The 17,924-nt window shown below is 38.0% G+C and overlaps 1 protein-coding gene across 4 annotated transcripts in view; it reads left to right on the forward strand.

Annotated features, from left to right (window-relative positions):
• FAM135A (family with sequence similarity 135 member A) overlaps positions 1–17,924 on the forward strand; it is a 156,756-nt gene that overhangs the window by 98,876 nt on the left and 39,956 nt on the right. For all 4 annotated transcript variants that reach the window (XM_070795677.1, XM_070795676.1, XM_070795679.1 and 1 more), the window contains one exon: positions 1,843–1,998. In XM_070795677.1, coding sequence (XP_070651778.1) covers positions 1,843–1,998 — 156 coding nt within the window. The remainder of the gene's footprint in view (positions 1–1,842; positions 1,999–17,924) is intronic.

A 17,924-nucleotide genomic window follows, 5' to 3' on the forward strand; every position in this document is an offset into this window, starting at 1 on the left:
TGTAGAATTTCTCTGTGTGTTGAGTCAGTGTTTATCATCTGTTGACTGATTAGCTTCCATTCTAGAATTCTGGAATTTGTCAATATTTTCAGAATTTCTCCTTGTTTTCTGGGGACTTTTTCCTTATCTGAAGCCTGTAATTCCTTATTCAGTCATTCATTCATTTATTCGTTTGGTACACATCTATTGAGTGACTACTGTGTACTGGTTACCAGTCACACAAGTGAATAAGACATGATCCCTCCCCTTCTTACTTATTTTGCTGAGTTTTTGTTTTATATGTTCTCTGAGTTAAGAAGATAAATGGAAGCTTGGTTCGGGTCAGGGAAGAAAAGCCTGCTGAATTTCAGACTTTAAAAAGGAGTCTGTATAAACAAAAGTGAAAGTGAAGTCTCTCAGTCGTGTCCGGCTCTTTGCGACCCCATGGACTATAGTCCACCAGGCTGCTCCATCCATGGGATTCTCCATGCAAGAATACTGGAGTGGGTTGCCATTTCCTTCTCTAGGGAATCTTCCTGACCCAGGGATCGAATCCAGGTCTCCTGCATTGCAGGCGGACTCTTTAACCTCTGAGCCACCAGGGAAACCCGAGAATATCATATATGATGAGCAACATTTAGGGGTTTCATTTGTTTTTTAGAAGGGGACTGGTGCAGATATAATGAGTATAATTGGGGACATGGTGAATTGTCCAAGCACAGTTGTCCAATAGTTGTTGGGTCTAAACATGAGGGATACTTGATCAAGAGACACAGATATAGTGGTGGTTGGTGTGCAGGTGGAGATGAGCTGTGGGAGTGGCTGTTAACTTCAATCTGAATACATGACTTCCCCCATCTTTATGGTAGGAAAGTGAAATCAGCACCCATGTATATATTTAAAGTAGATTTCTTAGCGTTACTAGTAATTAAAGACAGATTTTTGCATCAAGATTCTATCTGCGAAGAAACTGACTGCTGCCTTAGTGGACAAAACGTCCTTATGAGAAACATCATTCTGCTTTATAGTCTTTGTTATTCTTTGTTCAGAAGTTCTTTATCAATTCAAGAAAACTAAAAGCCTTCAAGAAAATTCTACATCTCATTCAGTACTCTTAATTTCTGTCATCAATTAAGATGAATATTTAAATAAACAACAACTTAATATCACTATTCAAACATTCATAATATATATATACATATAATAAATATATATTTGTTTACCCACTTTTCTCTCCTCATTAGACTGTGATCTTTTCATATTAATCTTGGTGTCTGTAGAATGTAGCCCCCTAGCATGTAAAATGTGCTCAATAAATAGTGGATGCATGAATTGTTAGAAAAGAAGAAAGAAGTGTTTGACAACTCTGGGAAAGGGTTTCTGTGAGCAAAATAAAATCTAAGAGCAGAGATGTGAAGGAAGAGCTGCTTTAGAGAGAATCTCAATCCTTTCTGAGGAGCATATGACCTTTAAATTACTTAACTGATTGAAAATAAATCATATTTTAAGATTTCACAGTCTTTCAAAAATTTTATAACTTTGATCATGATTTGTTTTGCTTAAAATTCCTAGTTTTAGTGTTTGAATTTGATCATGTTGTATAGAATCCTGATTTGTAACTTTAGACTATATCTGATATTATTTCAGAAATTGAAATATTGGTTAAATTGTCGAAAATGCTAGAGTGACTACCAAGATAGGAAAAAAGCCATGGGTTAGTTGGTCTCTCTCTACACACACGTGCAAGTGTGCACAGATGTACATATTTTAAAACTAAAAAATTTGCCTTTGTATTAATACTTTCAGTAATATACGTGTTATGGTAATTCTCAGAGAGCAGGGTTTTTTTTCTTGTCATTTCAGAAAATAGAAAATCCTGATGAACTGGCAGAACTTATAAATATGAATCTTGCACAACTTTGCTCACTTTTAATGGCTTTATGGGGACAATTTCTGGAAGTTATAACACTACATGAGGAACTAAGACTATTACTAGCACAAGAGCACCATACTCTGAGGGTAAGTTATAAAAATAAGTGATTGTAGAGCATTTTAATGAGTATTGTCATTTATATTTAGAAATTTCTTATGAATAAAAATTCTGATTTTTATCTATTATGTTCATAAATGAGAAAAGAGACATCTATCATTGTGTTATTGTTTGATTCCTAAAGTTAATAATAGAAGAATACAGTTGAGTATATGACCTATCTCAGTTACAACCCTTGCAACTAAGAGACACCACCTGTATGAAATAAAATACACAATAAAGGATAGTTCTTGGAATCCAGGAACAGGAATTATCACTAGATCTCTTAAGAAAAAGAAACCAGAACTAAAAAGCCATCTCAGAATAGACAGAATATCTCTCTCCAAACCTCATACTCCCTCCTTTCCTCTCTCCTTCCTTCACCTCATTTAGAGATATATATTATGAACTTTGCAGGCTCGGGGGAGTAAGCTAGACATGAAGGTTGTTATAGGTCTGGTACGGACACTGTGCAGAAAATTTTGTACAATTTTATTGTGTCAAGAGGCTTCGAGATGTTAAATCTCTGTCTTTTCAGCTTTATCTCCTTATGTACTCTGTATGCACACTAATTTTCCTGAATTAGTTACACAAAACATCATGTGTATTTTATTTTCTTTTCTAGTTTTTCTTTTCTTAACTATAAAGCACAAATGAAAGTGGTAGTCGCTCAGTTGTGTCCAACACTTTGTGAACCCATGGTCCCTCCATGGAATTCCCTGGGCAGGAACACTGGAGTGGGTTGCCATTCCTTTCTCCAAGGGATCTTCCCAACCCAGGGATCAAACTGGGCTCTCCTGCATTGGCAGGTGGGTTCTTTACCATCTGAGCTACTACATAAAGCACAATATATAATTAAAATCAGAAAAGTTCATAAAACGTGCACATTTTAACAAGTGGTTAAAAGTACATACCCTTTTAACGATCACCCAGATCAAGAAATAGAATATTGTCAATACCACAGACATGTTCTATGTATTTGTTCCAATTTCTACCCCTTTATGATATTTACAAGGAATCACCATCTTTCTCAGGAAGTTCCTTCTTTCTCTTTTAGTTATTCAGTCTATATTACTGAATTCTACATAAATGAATTCATACAGTATGTATTCTTTTGTATATTGCTTCTTTCAGTTGAGATTTTGTTTTGGAGATTAATTTATTTTTGTTGTTGTTGTTAGTAGCTGTAGCTTACTCATTTTCATTGCTATAATGTATTTCCATTTGAATATACCTACAATTTGTTTGTCCATTTTACTGTTGATAAGTGTTTGGATTATTTCAGATTTGTAGCTACTGTAAACCAAGCTGCTGTGAATATTTCCTGTCATAACAGTTTCTGTGATGTATTTACCTATGAAAGAGATTACTGTGTCATAGGGTACAAATAACGTCAATTCTATTATATAATGCTACCCTGGTTTCCAAAGTGGTGCTGATTTTCACTCCCACAAGCACCATAGGAAAGTTCTTAGCCCACCTCCTCCCCAGTTCTTGATATTGGCAGACTTTTAAACTTTTGCAAGATGGATGTAAAATGGTATATCATTTTAGTTTTATATGTATTTTTTGATGACTTGGTAATAGTTGAGCACCATTTTGTATGACTGTTGGCTGTGTAGATTTCCTGTTTATGAAGTACCTGTCCAAACTGGCTGCCCATTTTCTATCAGATTAGTTTTCTTTTTCTTCTTGATTTATAATAGTTTTCTGTGTATTCTAAGTACTGATCTTTGTTAAATGTTTTATAAATCTTTCCTCTTTTCATGGTTTTTTCCACTATGTTCATGCTGTCTTTTGATGAAGTAGAGGTCTTAATTTGTCGATGGAACGCAAGAGAAAAGCCAGACAGAGACACACCTGTATTTGGACATAATATGTACAGATCAGCAAGGAAGATGTGACAGTATCAGTAAATGATATTGGGACAATTGAGTATTATATAACTGAATTATATAAAATTCAGTTCCAGATGGACTAAAAACAGACATGAAAGGCAAAATCATAAAGTTTCTAAAATATAGAAGAGAACTATCAGAAGTATTACAGAAGTAGTACAGCTTACTCCCATATTGTCTTTGTCAGAATCACAAGTTACCATTTTGGCACATTTGCTTCATCATTCCTTCTTTTTGTCAATAGATACACATTCCCAGTTGCTCAACTGGTAAAGAATCCTCCCGCAATTCTGGAGACCCCAGTTGGATTCCTGGGTCGGGAAATTCCCCTGGAGAAGGGATAGACTACCCACTCCAGTATTCTGGAGCTTCCTTGGTGACCCAGGTGGTAAAGAATCCACCTGCAATGTGGAAGACCTGGGTTCAATCCCTGGGCTGGGAAGATCCCCCTGGAGGAGGGCATGGCAACCCACTCCAGTATTCTTCCATAGAGAATCCCCATGAACAAAGGAGCTGGCGGGGTATAGTCTATGGGGTCCCAAAGAGTCAGACACGACTGAGCAACTAAGCACAGCACAGCACCCATATAAATATACTCACACACACATTTTTTTTTCTGGGCCATTTGACAGTTACAGACATTATACTCGTTTTTCCTTAAATACTTCAGGGCATATTGACTAAGAACAAAGATATCCTCTTACTTAACCACAGTACAGTGATCAACTTTAAGACATCTAATACTGAAGCTAAAGGCAAAGGAGAAAAGGAAAAATAAACCCATTTGAATGCAGAGTTTCAAATAATAGCAAGGAGAGATAAAAAAAGCCTTCCTCAGTGATCAGTGCAAAGAAATAGAGGAAAACAATAGAAAGGGAAGGACTAGAGATCTCTTCAAGAAAATTAGAGATACCAAGGGAAATTTTCATGCAAAGATGGGCACAATAAAGGGCAGAAACCTAAAGGTAGGGGCCTAACAGAAGCAGAAGAGATTAAGAAGAGGTGGCAAGAGTACACAAAAGAACTGTACAAAAAAGATCTTAAATGACCCAAATAACCATGACAGTGTGATCACTCACCTAGAGCTAGACATCCTTGAACGCAAAGTCAAGTGGGCCTTAGGAAGCATCACTACGAACAAAGCTAGTGGAGGTAATGGAATTCCAGTTGAGCTGTTTCACATCCTACAAGATGATGCTGTTAAAGTGCTACACTCAATATGCCAGCAAATTTGGAAAAGTCAGCAGTGGCCACAGGACTGGAAAAGGTCAGTTTTCATTCCAATCCCAAAGAAAAGCAATGCCAAAGAATTTTCAAACTACCGCACAATTACACTCATCTCACACTCTAGCAAAGTAATGCTCAAAATTCTCCAAGCCAGGCTTCAACAGTAAGTGAACCATGAACTTCCAGATATTCAAGATGGATTTAGAAAAGGCAGAGAAACCAGAGATCAAATTGCCAACATCTGCTGGATCATTGAAAAAGCAAGAGAATACCAGAAAAACATCTACTTCTGCTTTATTGATTACACCAAAGCCTTTAATGTGTGTGGATCACAACAAACTATGGAAAATTCTTAAAGGGATGGAAATACCAGACCACCTTACCTGCCTCCTGAGATACCCATATGCAGGTCAAGAAGCAACAGTTAGAACCGGACATGGAACAACAGACTGGTTCCAAATTGGGAAAGGAGTATGTCAAGGCTGTATATTGTTACCCTGCTTATTTAACTTATATGCATAGTACATCATGTAAAATGCTGGGCAGGATGAAGCACAAGCTGGCATTAAGATTGCTGAGAGAAATATGAATAATCTCATATATGCAGATGACACCACCCTTATGGTAGAAATAGAAGAAGAACTAAAGAACCTCTTGAAAGTGAAAGAGGAGAGTGAAAAAGCTGGCTTAAAACTCAGCATTCAAAAAGCTAAGATCATGGTATCCAGTCCCATCACTTCATGGCAAATAGATGGGGAAACAGTGGAAACAGTGAGAGACTTTATTTGGGGGGGCTCCAAAATCACTGCAGATTCTGACTGCAGCCATGAAATTAAAAGACGCTTGCTCCTTAGAAGAAAGGCTAGACCAACCTGTTAAAGACAGCATATTAAAAAGCAGAGACATTACTTTGCCAACAAAGGTCCATCAAGTCAAAGCTATGGTTTTTCCAGGAGTCATGTATGGATGTGAGAGTTGGACTATAAAGAAAGCTGAGCACTGAAGAATTGATACTTTAGAACTGTATTGTTGGAGAAGACTCTTGAGAGTCCCTGGACTGCAAGGAGTCAATCCTAAAGGAAATCAGTCCTGAATATTCATTGGAAGGACTAATGCTGAAGCTGAAACTCCAATACTTTGACCACCTGGTGCGAAGAACTGAGTCACTGGAAAAGACCCTAATACTGGGAAAGATTGAAGATAGGAAGAGAAGGGGACAACAGAAGATAAGATGAGATGATTGGATGGCATCACCAGATCGATAGACATGAGTTTGAGCAATCTCTGGGAGTTAGTGATGGACAGGGAGGCCTAGCGTGCTGCAGTCCATGGGGTCGCAAAGAGTCAGACACGACTGAGTAACTGAACTGTACTGAAATACTGATACCTACTACATGATTCATTTTTAAATCTGGTCAGTTGTCTTAATAACACCCTGTGTAACAACCTTTTCCAGGATCAATCTCAGGGTCACACATTGCAATCAGTTATCACATCCCTTTAAACTCTTCAGACTCACTTAATCTTCCTTCTTCCTTTCGTTTTCTTCATCTTTCACAACTTTAGCCAGTAATTTTTAGACCAGTCTTCAATCTGGTCTTCAATTTGATTATGATTAGATTTAGAAGTTACAGTATTAGTGGGAATGCTACATTTTATTTCTTTTTCAGTCAATTTTGGTAAATTATATTTCTCAAGGATTTTTTTTATCTCAATATATTGATTTATTGGTCTTAAATGAATTCAGAATAATTCTGAAAATTCTTAAAAAGAATTCAGAATAATTATAATGACAATGATCCAGGATGTCGGAAAAAGAATGGTGGGCAAAGATTGAGAAGATGAAATAAATGTTTACCAAAGGCCTAGAAAAACAAAAGAACAAACAAACAGAGATGAACAATACACTAGAAGGAATTAATAGCAGAATAACTAAGGCAAAAGAACGGATTAATGACTTGGAAGATAGAATGGTGGAAATCACTGCCGCAAAACAGAATGTAGAAAAAAGAATGAAAAGAAATGAAGACAGCCTAAGAGACCTCTGGGATCATACATATTGCCTTAATAATTGCCTTAAATATAAATGGATTAAAGACACCAACCAAAAGACATAGACTGGCTGGGTAGATACAGAAACAAGACCCATAGATGTGTTGTCTACAAGAGACCCACCTCAGACTTACAGACTGAATGTAAGAGGATGGTAGAAGGTATTCCACACACAGGGAATTCATAAGAAAGCTGGAGTAACAATACATCACACAAAATAGACTTTAAAGCAAAGACTGTTATAAGAGACAAATAAGGACACTTGATAATGATCAAGTGTTCAATCTGAGAAGATACAACAATTATAAATATATATGCACCCAACATAGGAGTACCTCAATATGTAAGGCAAATACTAAAAAATATAAACAGAGAAATCGACAGTAACAGAATAATAGTGGGGGACTTTAATACCCCACTTTCTCTAGACAGAAAATTAATAAGGAGCATGGACCTTAAATGACAGTTTAGATCAGTTGGATTTAATTGATATTTATAGAGCGTTTCAACCAAAAGTGGCAGACTTTACATTCTTCTCAAGTGCACATGGAACATTCTCCAGGATTGACCACATGCTGGGCCACAAGGCAAGTCTTGGCAAATTCAAGAAAATCAAAATTATATCATTTTTTCTGTCACAAAGCTCTGCGATTAGAAATAAATCACAAGAAAATACTCTAAAAAACATAAATACGTGGCAGCTAAACAATATGCTACTCAAAAACCATTGGATCACTGAAAAACTCAAAGAGGAAATTAAAAAGAAAAAACTTAGAGACAAATGAAAAGGAAAGCACTATGGTCCAAAACTTATGGGATGCAGCAGAAGCAGTTTTAAGTGGAAAGTTTATGGCAATACACAGTTACCTCAAGAAACAAGAAAAACCTCAAACAACCTAACCTTATACCTAAAACAATTAAGAGAAAGAAGAAAAAACAAACCTATGATTAACAGAAGGAAATCATAAAAATCAGAGCAGAAATGAATGAAATAGAGACAAAGAAAAATCTCAAAGATCAATGAAACTAAAAGCTTATTCTTTGAAAAGATAAGCAAAATTGATAAACCTTTAGCCAGAAACCAAGAGAAAAAAAAAGGGAGGATTCAAATCAATTAAATTAGAAATGAAAAAGGAGAAGTTACAACTGACTCCATAGAAATACCAAGGATCATAAGAGACTACTATCAACAATTGTATGCCAGTGAAATGGACAACCTAGAAGAAATGCCCAAGTTCTCAGAAAGGTACAGTCTCCTTAAACTGAACCAAGATGAAATAGAAAACATGAACAGACCAGTCACAAGCACTGAAATTGAAACTGTTATTAAAAACCTCCCAACAAACAAAAGTCCGGGCCCTGACAGCTTCACAGGCAAATTTTATCAAATGTTTAGAGAAGAGCTAACACCTCTCCTTCTGAAACTGTTTTAAAAGATCGCAGAGGAAGGAAAACTCCCCAGCTCATTTTTTGAGGCCACCATCACTCTGATACCAAAACCAGACAAAGATGGCACACACACACACACACACACACACATTATAATCCAGTATCACTGATGAACATAGATGCAAAAATCCTCAACAAACTACTAGCAATCTGTATCCCACAATACATTGAAAAGATCTTACACTATGATCAAGTGGGATTCATCCCAGTGATGCAAGCATTTTCCAACATCCACAAATCAATCAAGGTAATATACCACATCAACAAATTGAAGAATAAAAACTATATGATCATCTCAGTAGATGCTGAAAAAGCTTTTGATAAAATTCAGCACCCATTTATGATTAAAAAAAACTCTCCAGAAAGTGGGCATAGAGGGTACATAAATCAACATAATAAAGACCATATTCTACAAACCTACAGCTAGCATCATACTCAATAGTGAAAAACTGACAGCATTCCCTCTAAGATCAGGAATAAGACCAGGATGTCCACTCTCACCTATTTTATTCAACATAGTTTTGGAAGTCCTAGCTATAGCAATCAGAGAAGAAAAAGTAAGGGGAATCTAAATTGGAAAAGAAGAAGTTAAACTATCACTATTTGCAGATGACATGATACTATATAGATCCTAAAGATGCTACCAGAAAACTAATAAAACTCATCAATGAATTTGGTAAATTTGCAGGTTATAAAATTAATACATAGAAATCTGTTGCATTTATCTACACTAACAATGAAAGATCAGAAAGAGAAATTCAGGAAGCAGTTCCATTTACCATTGCATCAAAAAGAATAAAATACCTGGGGATAAATCTACCTAAGGATACAAAAAACCTGTACTCTGAAAACTGTAAGATACTGATGGAAGAAATCAAATAAGACATAAACAGATGGGAAGATACACCATATTTTTGGACTGCAAGAATCAATATTGTCAAAATGACTATAGTACCCAAGGCAATCTACAGATTCAGCACAATCCCTATCAAATTACCTATAGCATTTTTCACAGAACTAGAACAAAAAAAATCTCAAAATTTGTATGGAGGCAAAAAATATCCCAAATAGCCAAAGCAAGCTTAAAAAATGGAGCTGGAGGAATCAGGCTCCCTGGATGTACTACAAAGCTACAGTTATCAAAACAGTATGGTACTGGCCCAAAACTAGAAATATAGATCAATGGAACAGGATAGAAAATGCAGAAATAACCCCATTCACCTATGGTCAATTAATTGATGATGAAGTATGTTGCAAAGACAGTCTTTTAAACAAGTGGTGCTGGGAAAATTGGACAATACATATTTAAAAAATGAAGGTAGATCATTTTGTATATGTATAGAACATATACAAAGATAATCTCAAAATGGATTAAAGACCTAAATATGAGATCAGACAGTGTAAAACTCCTAGAGGAAAGCATAGGCAGAACACTCTCTGGCATAAATCACAGCAGTATCTTTTTCAATCCATTCCCCAAAATAATGGGAATAAAATGGGACCTACTTAAACTCAAAAGCTTTTGCACAGCAAAGGAAACAATAAACAAAATGAAAAGACAACCCACAGATTGGGAGAAAATATTTGCAATTGATGTGACTGAGATAATCACGATGGTGTGATCGCTCACCTAGAGCCAGACATCCTGAAATGTGAAGTCAAGTGGGCCTTAGGAAGCATCACTACAAACAAAGCTAGTGGAGGTGATGGAATTCCAGTGGAGCTATTTCAAATCCTGAAAGATGATGCTGTGAAAGTGTTGCACTCAATATGCCAGCAAGTATGGAAAACTCAGCAGTGGCCACAGGACTGGAAAAGGTCAGTTTTCATTCCAATCCCAAAGAAAGGCAATGCCAAAGAATGTTCAAACTACCACACAATTGCACTCATCTCACACACTAGTAAAGTAATGCTCAAAATTCTCCAAGCCAGGCTTCAGCAATACATGAACCGTGAACTTCCAGATGTTCAACCTGGTTTTAGAAAAGGCAGAGGAACCAGAGATCAAATTGCCAACATCCGCTGGATCATCAAAAAAGCAAGAGAGTTCCAGGAAAACATCTATTTCTGCTTTATTGACTATGCCAAAGCCTTTGACTATGTGGATCACAATAAACTGTGGGAAATTCTGAAAGAGATGGGAATACCAGACCACCTGACCTGCCTTTTAAGAAACCTGTATGCAGGTCAGGAAGCAACAGTTAGAACTGGACATGGAACAACAGACTGGTTCCAAATAGGAAAAGGAGTACATCAAGACTGTATATTGTCACCCTGCTTATTTAACTTCTATGCAGAATACATCATGAGAAACCCTGGGCTGGAAGAAGCACAAGCTGGAATCAAGATTGCCAGGAGAAATATCAATAACCTCAGATATGCAGATGACACCACCCTTATGGCAGAAAGTGAAGAAGAACTAAAGAGCCTCTTGATGATAATTAAAGAGGAGAGTGAAAAAGTTGGCTTAAAGCTCAGCATTCAGAAAACGAAGATCGTGGCATCTGGTCCCATCACTTCATGGGAAATAGATGGGGAAACAGTGGAAACAGTGTCAGACTTTATTTTTCTGGGCTCCAAAATCACTGCAGATGGTGATTGCAGCCATGAAATTAAAAGATGCTTACTCCTTGGAAGGAAAGTTATGACCAACCTAGACAGCATATTAAAAAGCAAGAGACATTACTTTGCCAACAAAGGTCTGTCCAGTCAAGGCTGTGGTTTTTCCAGTGGTCATGTATGGATATGAGAGTTGGATTGTGAAGAAAGCTGAGCACCGAAGAATTGATGCTTTTGAACTGTGATGTTGGAGAAGACTCTTGAGAGTCCCTTGGACTGCAAGGAGATCCAACCAGTCCATTCTAAAGGAGATCAGTTCTGGGTGTTCATTGGAAGGACTGATGCTGAAGCTGAAACTCCAGTACTTTGGCCACCTCATGTGAAGAGTTGACTCATTGGAAAAGACTCTGATGCTGGGAGGGATTGGGGGCAGGAGGAGAACGGAATGACAGAGGGTGAGATGGCTGGATGGCCTCACCAACTCAATGGACGTGAGTTTGGGTGTACTCCGGGGGTTGGTAATGAACAGGGAGGCCTGCCATGCTGCAATTCATGGGGTCGCAAAGAGTTGGACACTACTGAGCAACTGAACTGAACTGAACTGATAAGGGATTAATCTCCAGATTTACAAACAGTTTGTGATGCTTAACAGCATCAAAACCAACAGAACACTCAAAAAGTGGACAGAAGACCTGAATAGATATTTCTCCAAAGAAGACATACAGATGGCCAGCAGACTCATGAAGAGATGTTCAATGCTGCTGGTTATTAAGGAAATGCAAATCAAAGCTGCAGTGAGATAACACCTCACACTGGTCAGAATGACTATCATCAAAAACTGACAAAAAAATAAACGCTGGGGAGGGCATGGAGAGTAGGGAACCCTCTTACACTGTTGGTGGGAATGTAAATTGGTATAGCCACTATGGAGAACAGTATGAAGTTTCCTTAAAAAACTAAATATAGAGCTACTATTGGAAAAGACTCTGATGCTGGGAGGGATTTGGGGGCAGGAGGAAAAGGGGACAACAGAGGATGAGGTGGCTGGATGGCATCACCGACTCAATGGACGTGAGTTTGAGTGAATTCCAGGAGATGGTGATGGACAGGGAGGCCTGGCATGCTGCAATTCATGGGGTCGCAAAGAGTCGGACACGACTGAGTGACTGAACTGAACTGAACTGAACTGAACTACAGAGCTACCATATGACCCTGCAGTCCCACTCCTGCTCAGCATGTATCAGGAGGAAAACATGATTTGAAATGATATATGCACCCCAGTGTTCATTGCAGCCCTGTTTACAATAGCCAAGACATGGAAGCAACCTAGATGTCCATCAGCAGATGAATGGATAAGAAAGCTGTGGTACCATCTACCCAGTGGACTATTACTCAGCTGTAAAAAGAACACATTTGAATCGGTTCTAATGAAGTGGACAAAACTGGAGCCTATTATGCAGAGTGAAGTAAGTCAGAAAGAAAAACATCAATACAGTATATTAATGCATATATGTTAATGCATATATATGGAATTTAGAAAGATGGTAACTATGACCCTATATGTGAGACAGTAAAAGAAACACAGATACAAAGAACATACTTTTGAACTCTGTGGGAGAATGCGAGCGTGGGATGATTTGAGAGAATAGCTTTGAAACCTGTATATTATCATATGTGAAATAGATCACCAGTCCAAGTTCAATGCATGAAATGGCACTTAGGGTCCGTGCTCTGGGATGACCCTGAGGGATGGGATGGGGAGGGAGGTGGGAGGGGGGTTCAGGATGGGGGACACATGTACACCCATGGCTGATTCATGTCAATGTATGGCAAAACCCAGCACAATATTGCAAAGTAATTAGCCTCCAATTAAAATAAATTAATTAATTTTTTAAAAAAGAAGATGTGGTATGTATATACAATGGAATATTATTCCATTAAAAAGAATGAAAAAAGGCCATTTGCAGCAACATAGGTGGACCTAGACAGTGTCATACTGAGTGAAGTAAGTCAGAGAGAGAAGGATAGATACCATATGGCATCCCTTATATGTGGAATCTAGAAATAAATGATACAAATGAACTTACATACAAAACAGAGACTCACAGATTCAGAAAACGAATTTATGGTTGCCTGGGGGAAGGGAGTTAGGGAGTTTAGAAGGTCATGAACACACTGCTATATTTAAAATGGGTAACCAACAAGGATCTATTGAATAGCACATGGAAATCTACTCAACATTATATGCCAGTCTGGTTGGGAGGGGGATTTGGGGGAGAATGGATACATGTGTATAGATGGCTGATTCCCTTCTCTGTTCACCTGAAACTGCTGCTGCTGCTAAGTCGCTTCAGTCGTGTCCAACTCTGTGCGACCCCATAGATGGCAGCCCACCAGGCTCCACCATCCCTGGGATTCTCCAGGCAAGAACACTGGAATGGGTTGCCATTTCCTTCTCCCAGTGCATGAAAGTAAAGTGTGAAAGTGAAGTTGCTCAGTCATGTCTGACTCTATGGACTGCAGTCTTCCAGGCTCCTCTGTCCATGGGATTTTCCAGGCAAGAGTACTGGAGTGGGATGCTATTGCCTTCTCCAACCTGAAACTGCTACAGCATTGTTAATTGGCTATACTATACCCAATACAAAATAAAAAGTATAGTCTGAAAAAAATAATGCTGGAATTTCAGTTTAAGTAAAATCTACAGATCAATTTAGACAGAATTTTCCCCTTAATTATATTGAGCCAATCTGTGAACATGACCTGGCTCCCCATTTACTTAGGTCTTTAATTTCTCTTAGAAGTGTTTTGTAGTTTTCAGTCTCTTTTATTTATTTATAACCTTTTTATGCAGTTATATTATGTGATGTTGTTATAAATGGTCTTTTAATTTCATTTTTTTAAAGGTTGTTACTAGAGTGTAAAAGTACAATTGATTTTTGCTTATTGATTTTATATCCTATGACCCTGCTAAACTTATAGGTATAGTATATTATAAATCTAACTTGGGTCATATTGATTCATAGGGTTGTTTAATCAACATTCTGGGTGGCCATTTTTTTTGTCTCTGCTTTGCTATTTTAAAGACATACCGTTATCATCTGTCCGCCATACTCTGTGATAATAAATCAGTCATTGATATCAGGGTTCCCAACCCCTGGGCTGCAGACAGGGCTGCACAGCAACAGGTGAGAGGCAAGTGAGTGAGCAGCGCTGCTTCTGTGTTTACATCTCCCCATCGCTCACATTACCACTTGAGTTCCACCTCCCGTCAGGTCAGCAGTGGCATTAGATTCTCATAGGAGCATGAACCCTACTGTAAAACTGTGCCTGCAAGGGATCTAGAGTGTGCTCCCCGTATGGGAATCACCTGAAAACTACCACCACCGCCCTTTTCCATGGAAAAATTGTCTTCCGCTAAACCTGTCCCTCCCTACCACCCAAAAGGTTGGGAACACTGATTTACAATGTTGTTTTCCTTCAGCTGCTGTTAGGATCTTCTCTTTATCTTTGTTTTTTTAGCTATTTAATTCTGATGTGCCTTGTATTTTCTTAATTTATCTTCCTTAGGATTTGCTTTAATTCCCAGATCTGCAGTGTGATATTTTAATCAAAATTTTAGCCATAACTATAGATTTTTTTATGCCCCAGTTTTTCCCTCTGGCACTCTCATATCACTTGTTACACTTTTGATATTTTGGGGTCTTTAGTTTTTTTTCTCTATGTTGTTTGGAGTGAATAATTTTTGTTATTCTATCTTTGAATTCACTAATTCATTTCTGTAGTGTCTGATCTGGTCTAAGTCTTATCTAGTAAAATTTTCACTTCTGATATTATATTCTTACTTCCAAAATTTCCCCTTGGTATTTTTTTTAATGGTTTCATTTTTCTGCTAAGGTTCCTCATCTCTTCCTTCATTAAGATCAGCTGCTCTCAGTCATTTGGTAGTGTATAATTATTGCCTAAAAGTACTTGCCTGGACTTGTGGTTTCTGATCTGGTTTGGAAGAGACTTGGACTTCATCACTTCCTTTCTACCAACAAGAAAAGAGCTGAACAAACCAAATGTCAACACATCTTTTTATATCCATTTGAGAATTGAGGCTGCATGATAAACTTCTGCCCACCTCACCTGAACTGGAAAGAGAGATAGCCAATTACAGAGAATCACATCTTGCTAAAGCAGAAATGTATCCATGAACAGAAATCACCAGGAGCCAGTACCAGGGGAGCAAAATGTACACTGTAATTGACAAATTTCTGGGGGCTCAGTTTGGACAAGTTTGAGTTGGTAACTCCAGAGGGCCCAGTCTTAGGGGATACCCACACTTCTATGAGTTTTAGCTTGAGGAATCCTACCAGATTCGCATAATGATGATCAGAGAAATCCCCTCATGCAGGGAGAGGTGGAAATAGTCATTTGTAGATACATTCAGAGCATTCTATCCTTCTTAACAAGACCTTCCTCCTCAGAAGCTCTTTCTGGAGCCCATCTGACCTGGAGGACCCAATTCCAGCCCTCTCTAGCCATTCACTTGGGGAAGGAAAATTCCCAACTTACATTATCAGAGAATTGCAAATGAAAACAATGAGATGCCATACACACCTGTAAGAATGACTAAAATCAAAAACACTGACAACACCAAATATTGATAAGGATGGGGACCCAACAGGAATTCTCATTCATTGCTGTTGGGAATGCAAAATGGTGCAGCCAGTTTGGAAGATGGCTTGGCAATTTCATACAAATCCAAACATACTCTTACACTACAATCCAGCTATCATGCTTTTTTATTTTTTTCCCAAATTAATTGAAAGTTAGGTCTACGCAAAAACCTGCACATATATTATAGCAGCTTTTTTCATAATTGCCAAAACTTGAACTAAACTGTCCTTCATCAGGTGAATGAATAAATCTTTGTTTATCCATATAATGGAACTTTTTTCAGTAATAAAAAGAAATGAGCTATCAAACCATAAAAAGACATAGAAAAACCTTAATAATTTATTTTTGCTAAATGAAGCCAATCTGAAGAGAGTTACCTACTATATGATTCCAACTGTATGATATTCTGGAAAAGGAAAAACTAAAGAGATGATCAGTAGTTGCCAGGGGCTCGGGGGAATTGGGAGAGAGTCAGGTGGGTGGAGCACGAGAGATCTTTAGGACAGTGGAACTGTTCTCTATGATGTTGTGATGGTAGGTGTTTGTCTTTATACATTTATCAAAGCCCATACCATGCACAATACCAAGGGTGAACCTTAATGAAGTGATGAACTTTAGTTGTTGATGATGTGTCAACATTGGTTCATCAGTTATAACAAATGCGTCAAATTATTGGAGAAGGAAATGGCAACCCACTCCAGTATTCTTGCCTGGGAGACACCATGGACAGAAGAGCCTGGCAGGCTACAACCCGTAGAGTCGCAAAAGAGTGGGACACAACTTAGCGACTGACCAACAACATCAAATTATAACAAATACAAGACGCAAATAATAGGAAAAACTTGGGGGCTTGGTGTATAATTGGAATTTTCTATAATTTCTGATCAATTTTTCTCTAAAACTGCTCTTAAAAAAAAAAACTTTAGTTTTAATTTTTTTTTTTAAATTCTTGCTTACTATTTCTAGCACCTGGGTTATTGTGGAGTCTATTTCAACAAACTGCTTGTATCGCTTGATTGTAAGGTACATTTTCCCACTTCTTTGCGTATCCAGTGGGTGTTCTTCAGGGCTGGAAGCAGTTGCTCCATGTATTTTGTCAGGTTTTGTAAGTTGTTTTCAGTAGAGTCAATCTAATACCAGTTTCTCTGTCCTGGTCTCAGTGAAGTTAAATAGTGCTTTTCAACTTTGGCTGTGTATTAGAGTCATCTTGGGAACTTTAAAAATTATCAGTGCTAAATGGGGCCCAGACATGGGTAGAATTTTTTAAGTTCTCCAGTTGATTAACAGGTTTGGGTGGCAGTGGTGGTTTAGTCACCAAGTCATGTCTAACTCTTTGCTACCCCATGGACTGTAGCCTGCCATACTCCTCTTTCGTGGGATTTCCCAGGCAAGAATACTAGAATAGGTTGCCATTTCCTTCTGCAGGGGATCTTCCTGACTCAGGGATCAAACGTGTGTCTCCTGCTTGGCAGGCAGATTCTTTACCACTGTATCACCTGAGAACAGTGTTAGGCCTTTCCCTAAATAAGAAGATTCTGCTAGGGGGAGTGGGAACTGAAATCTATCCTGTCTTGCCTTGAGGCAGGTTGTATCTGCCTATGAAAAGAGTACCTTTTTGTTTTGGTTCCTGTTTGTTTTCCTTTTCCATTATGGTTTATCACAGGATATTGAATATTGTTCCCTGTGCCATACAGTAGGCCCTTGTTGTTTATCTGGTCTGTGTCTAATAGTTTGCCACTGTGAATCCCAGACTCCCAGTTCTTCCCTCTTCCTGTCCTCCTCCTCCTTGACAGCCACTAGTCTGTTCTCTGTAAGTCTGTTTGACAGATAAGTTCATTTGTGTCATATTTTAGATTCCACATATGAGTGATATCATAGGGTATTTGTCTTTCTCTGTGACTTACTCCATTTAGTGTGATAATCTCTAGGTGCATCTGTGTTTCTGCAAGTGGCATTATTTCATTCTTTTCTATGGCTGAGTAATATTCCATTGTCAGTACACACAAACATACACATACGTAAATGTTCAGTCACGCAGTTGGTGTCCCACTCTTTGCGACCCAATGGAC

Source organism: Bos indicus, chromosome 9 (genome assembly GCF_029378745.1).
Source record: "Bos indicus isolate NIAB-ARS_2022 breed Sahiwal x Tharparkar chromosome 9, NIAB-ARS_B.indTharparkar_mat_pri_1.0, whole genome shotgun sequence".
In the NCBI taxonomy this organism is placed as follows: Eukaryota; Metazoa; Chordata; class Mammalia; order Artiodactyla; family Bovidae; genus Bos; species Bos indicus.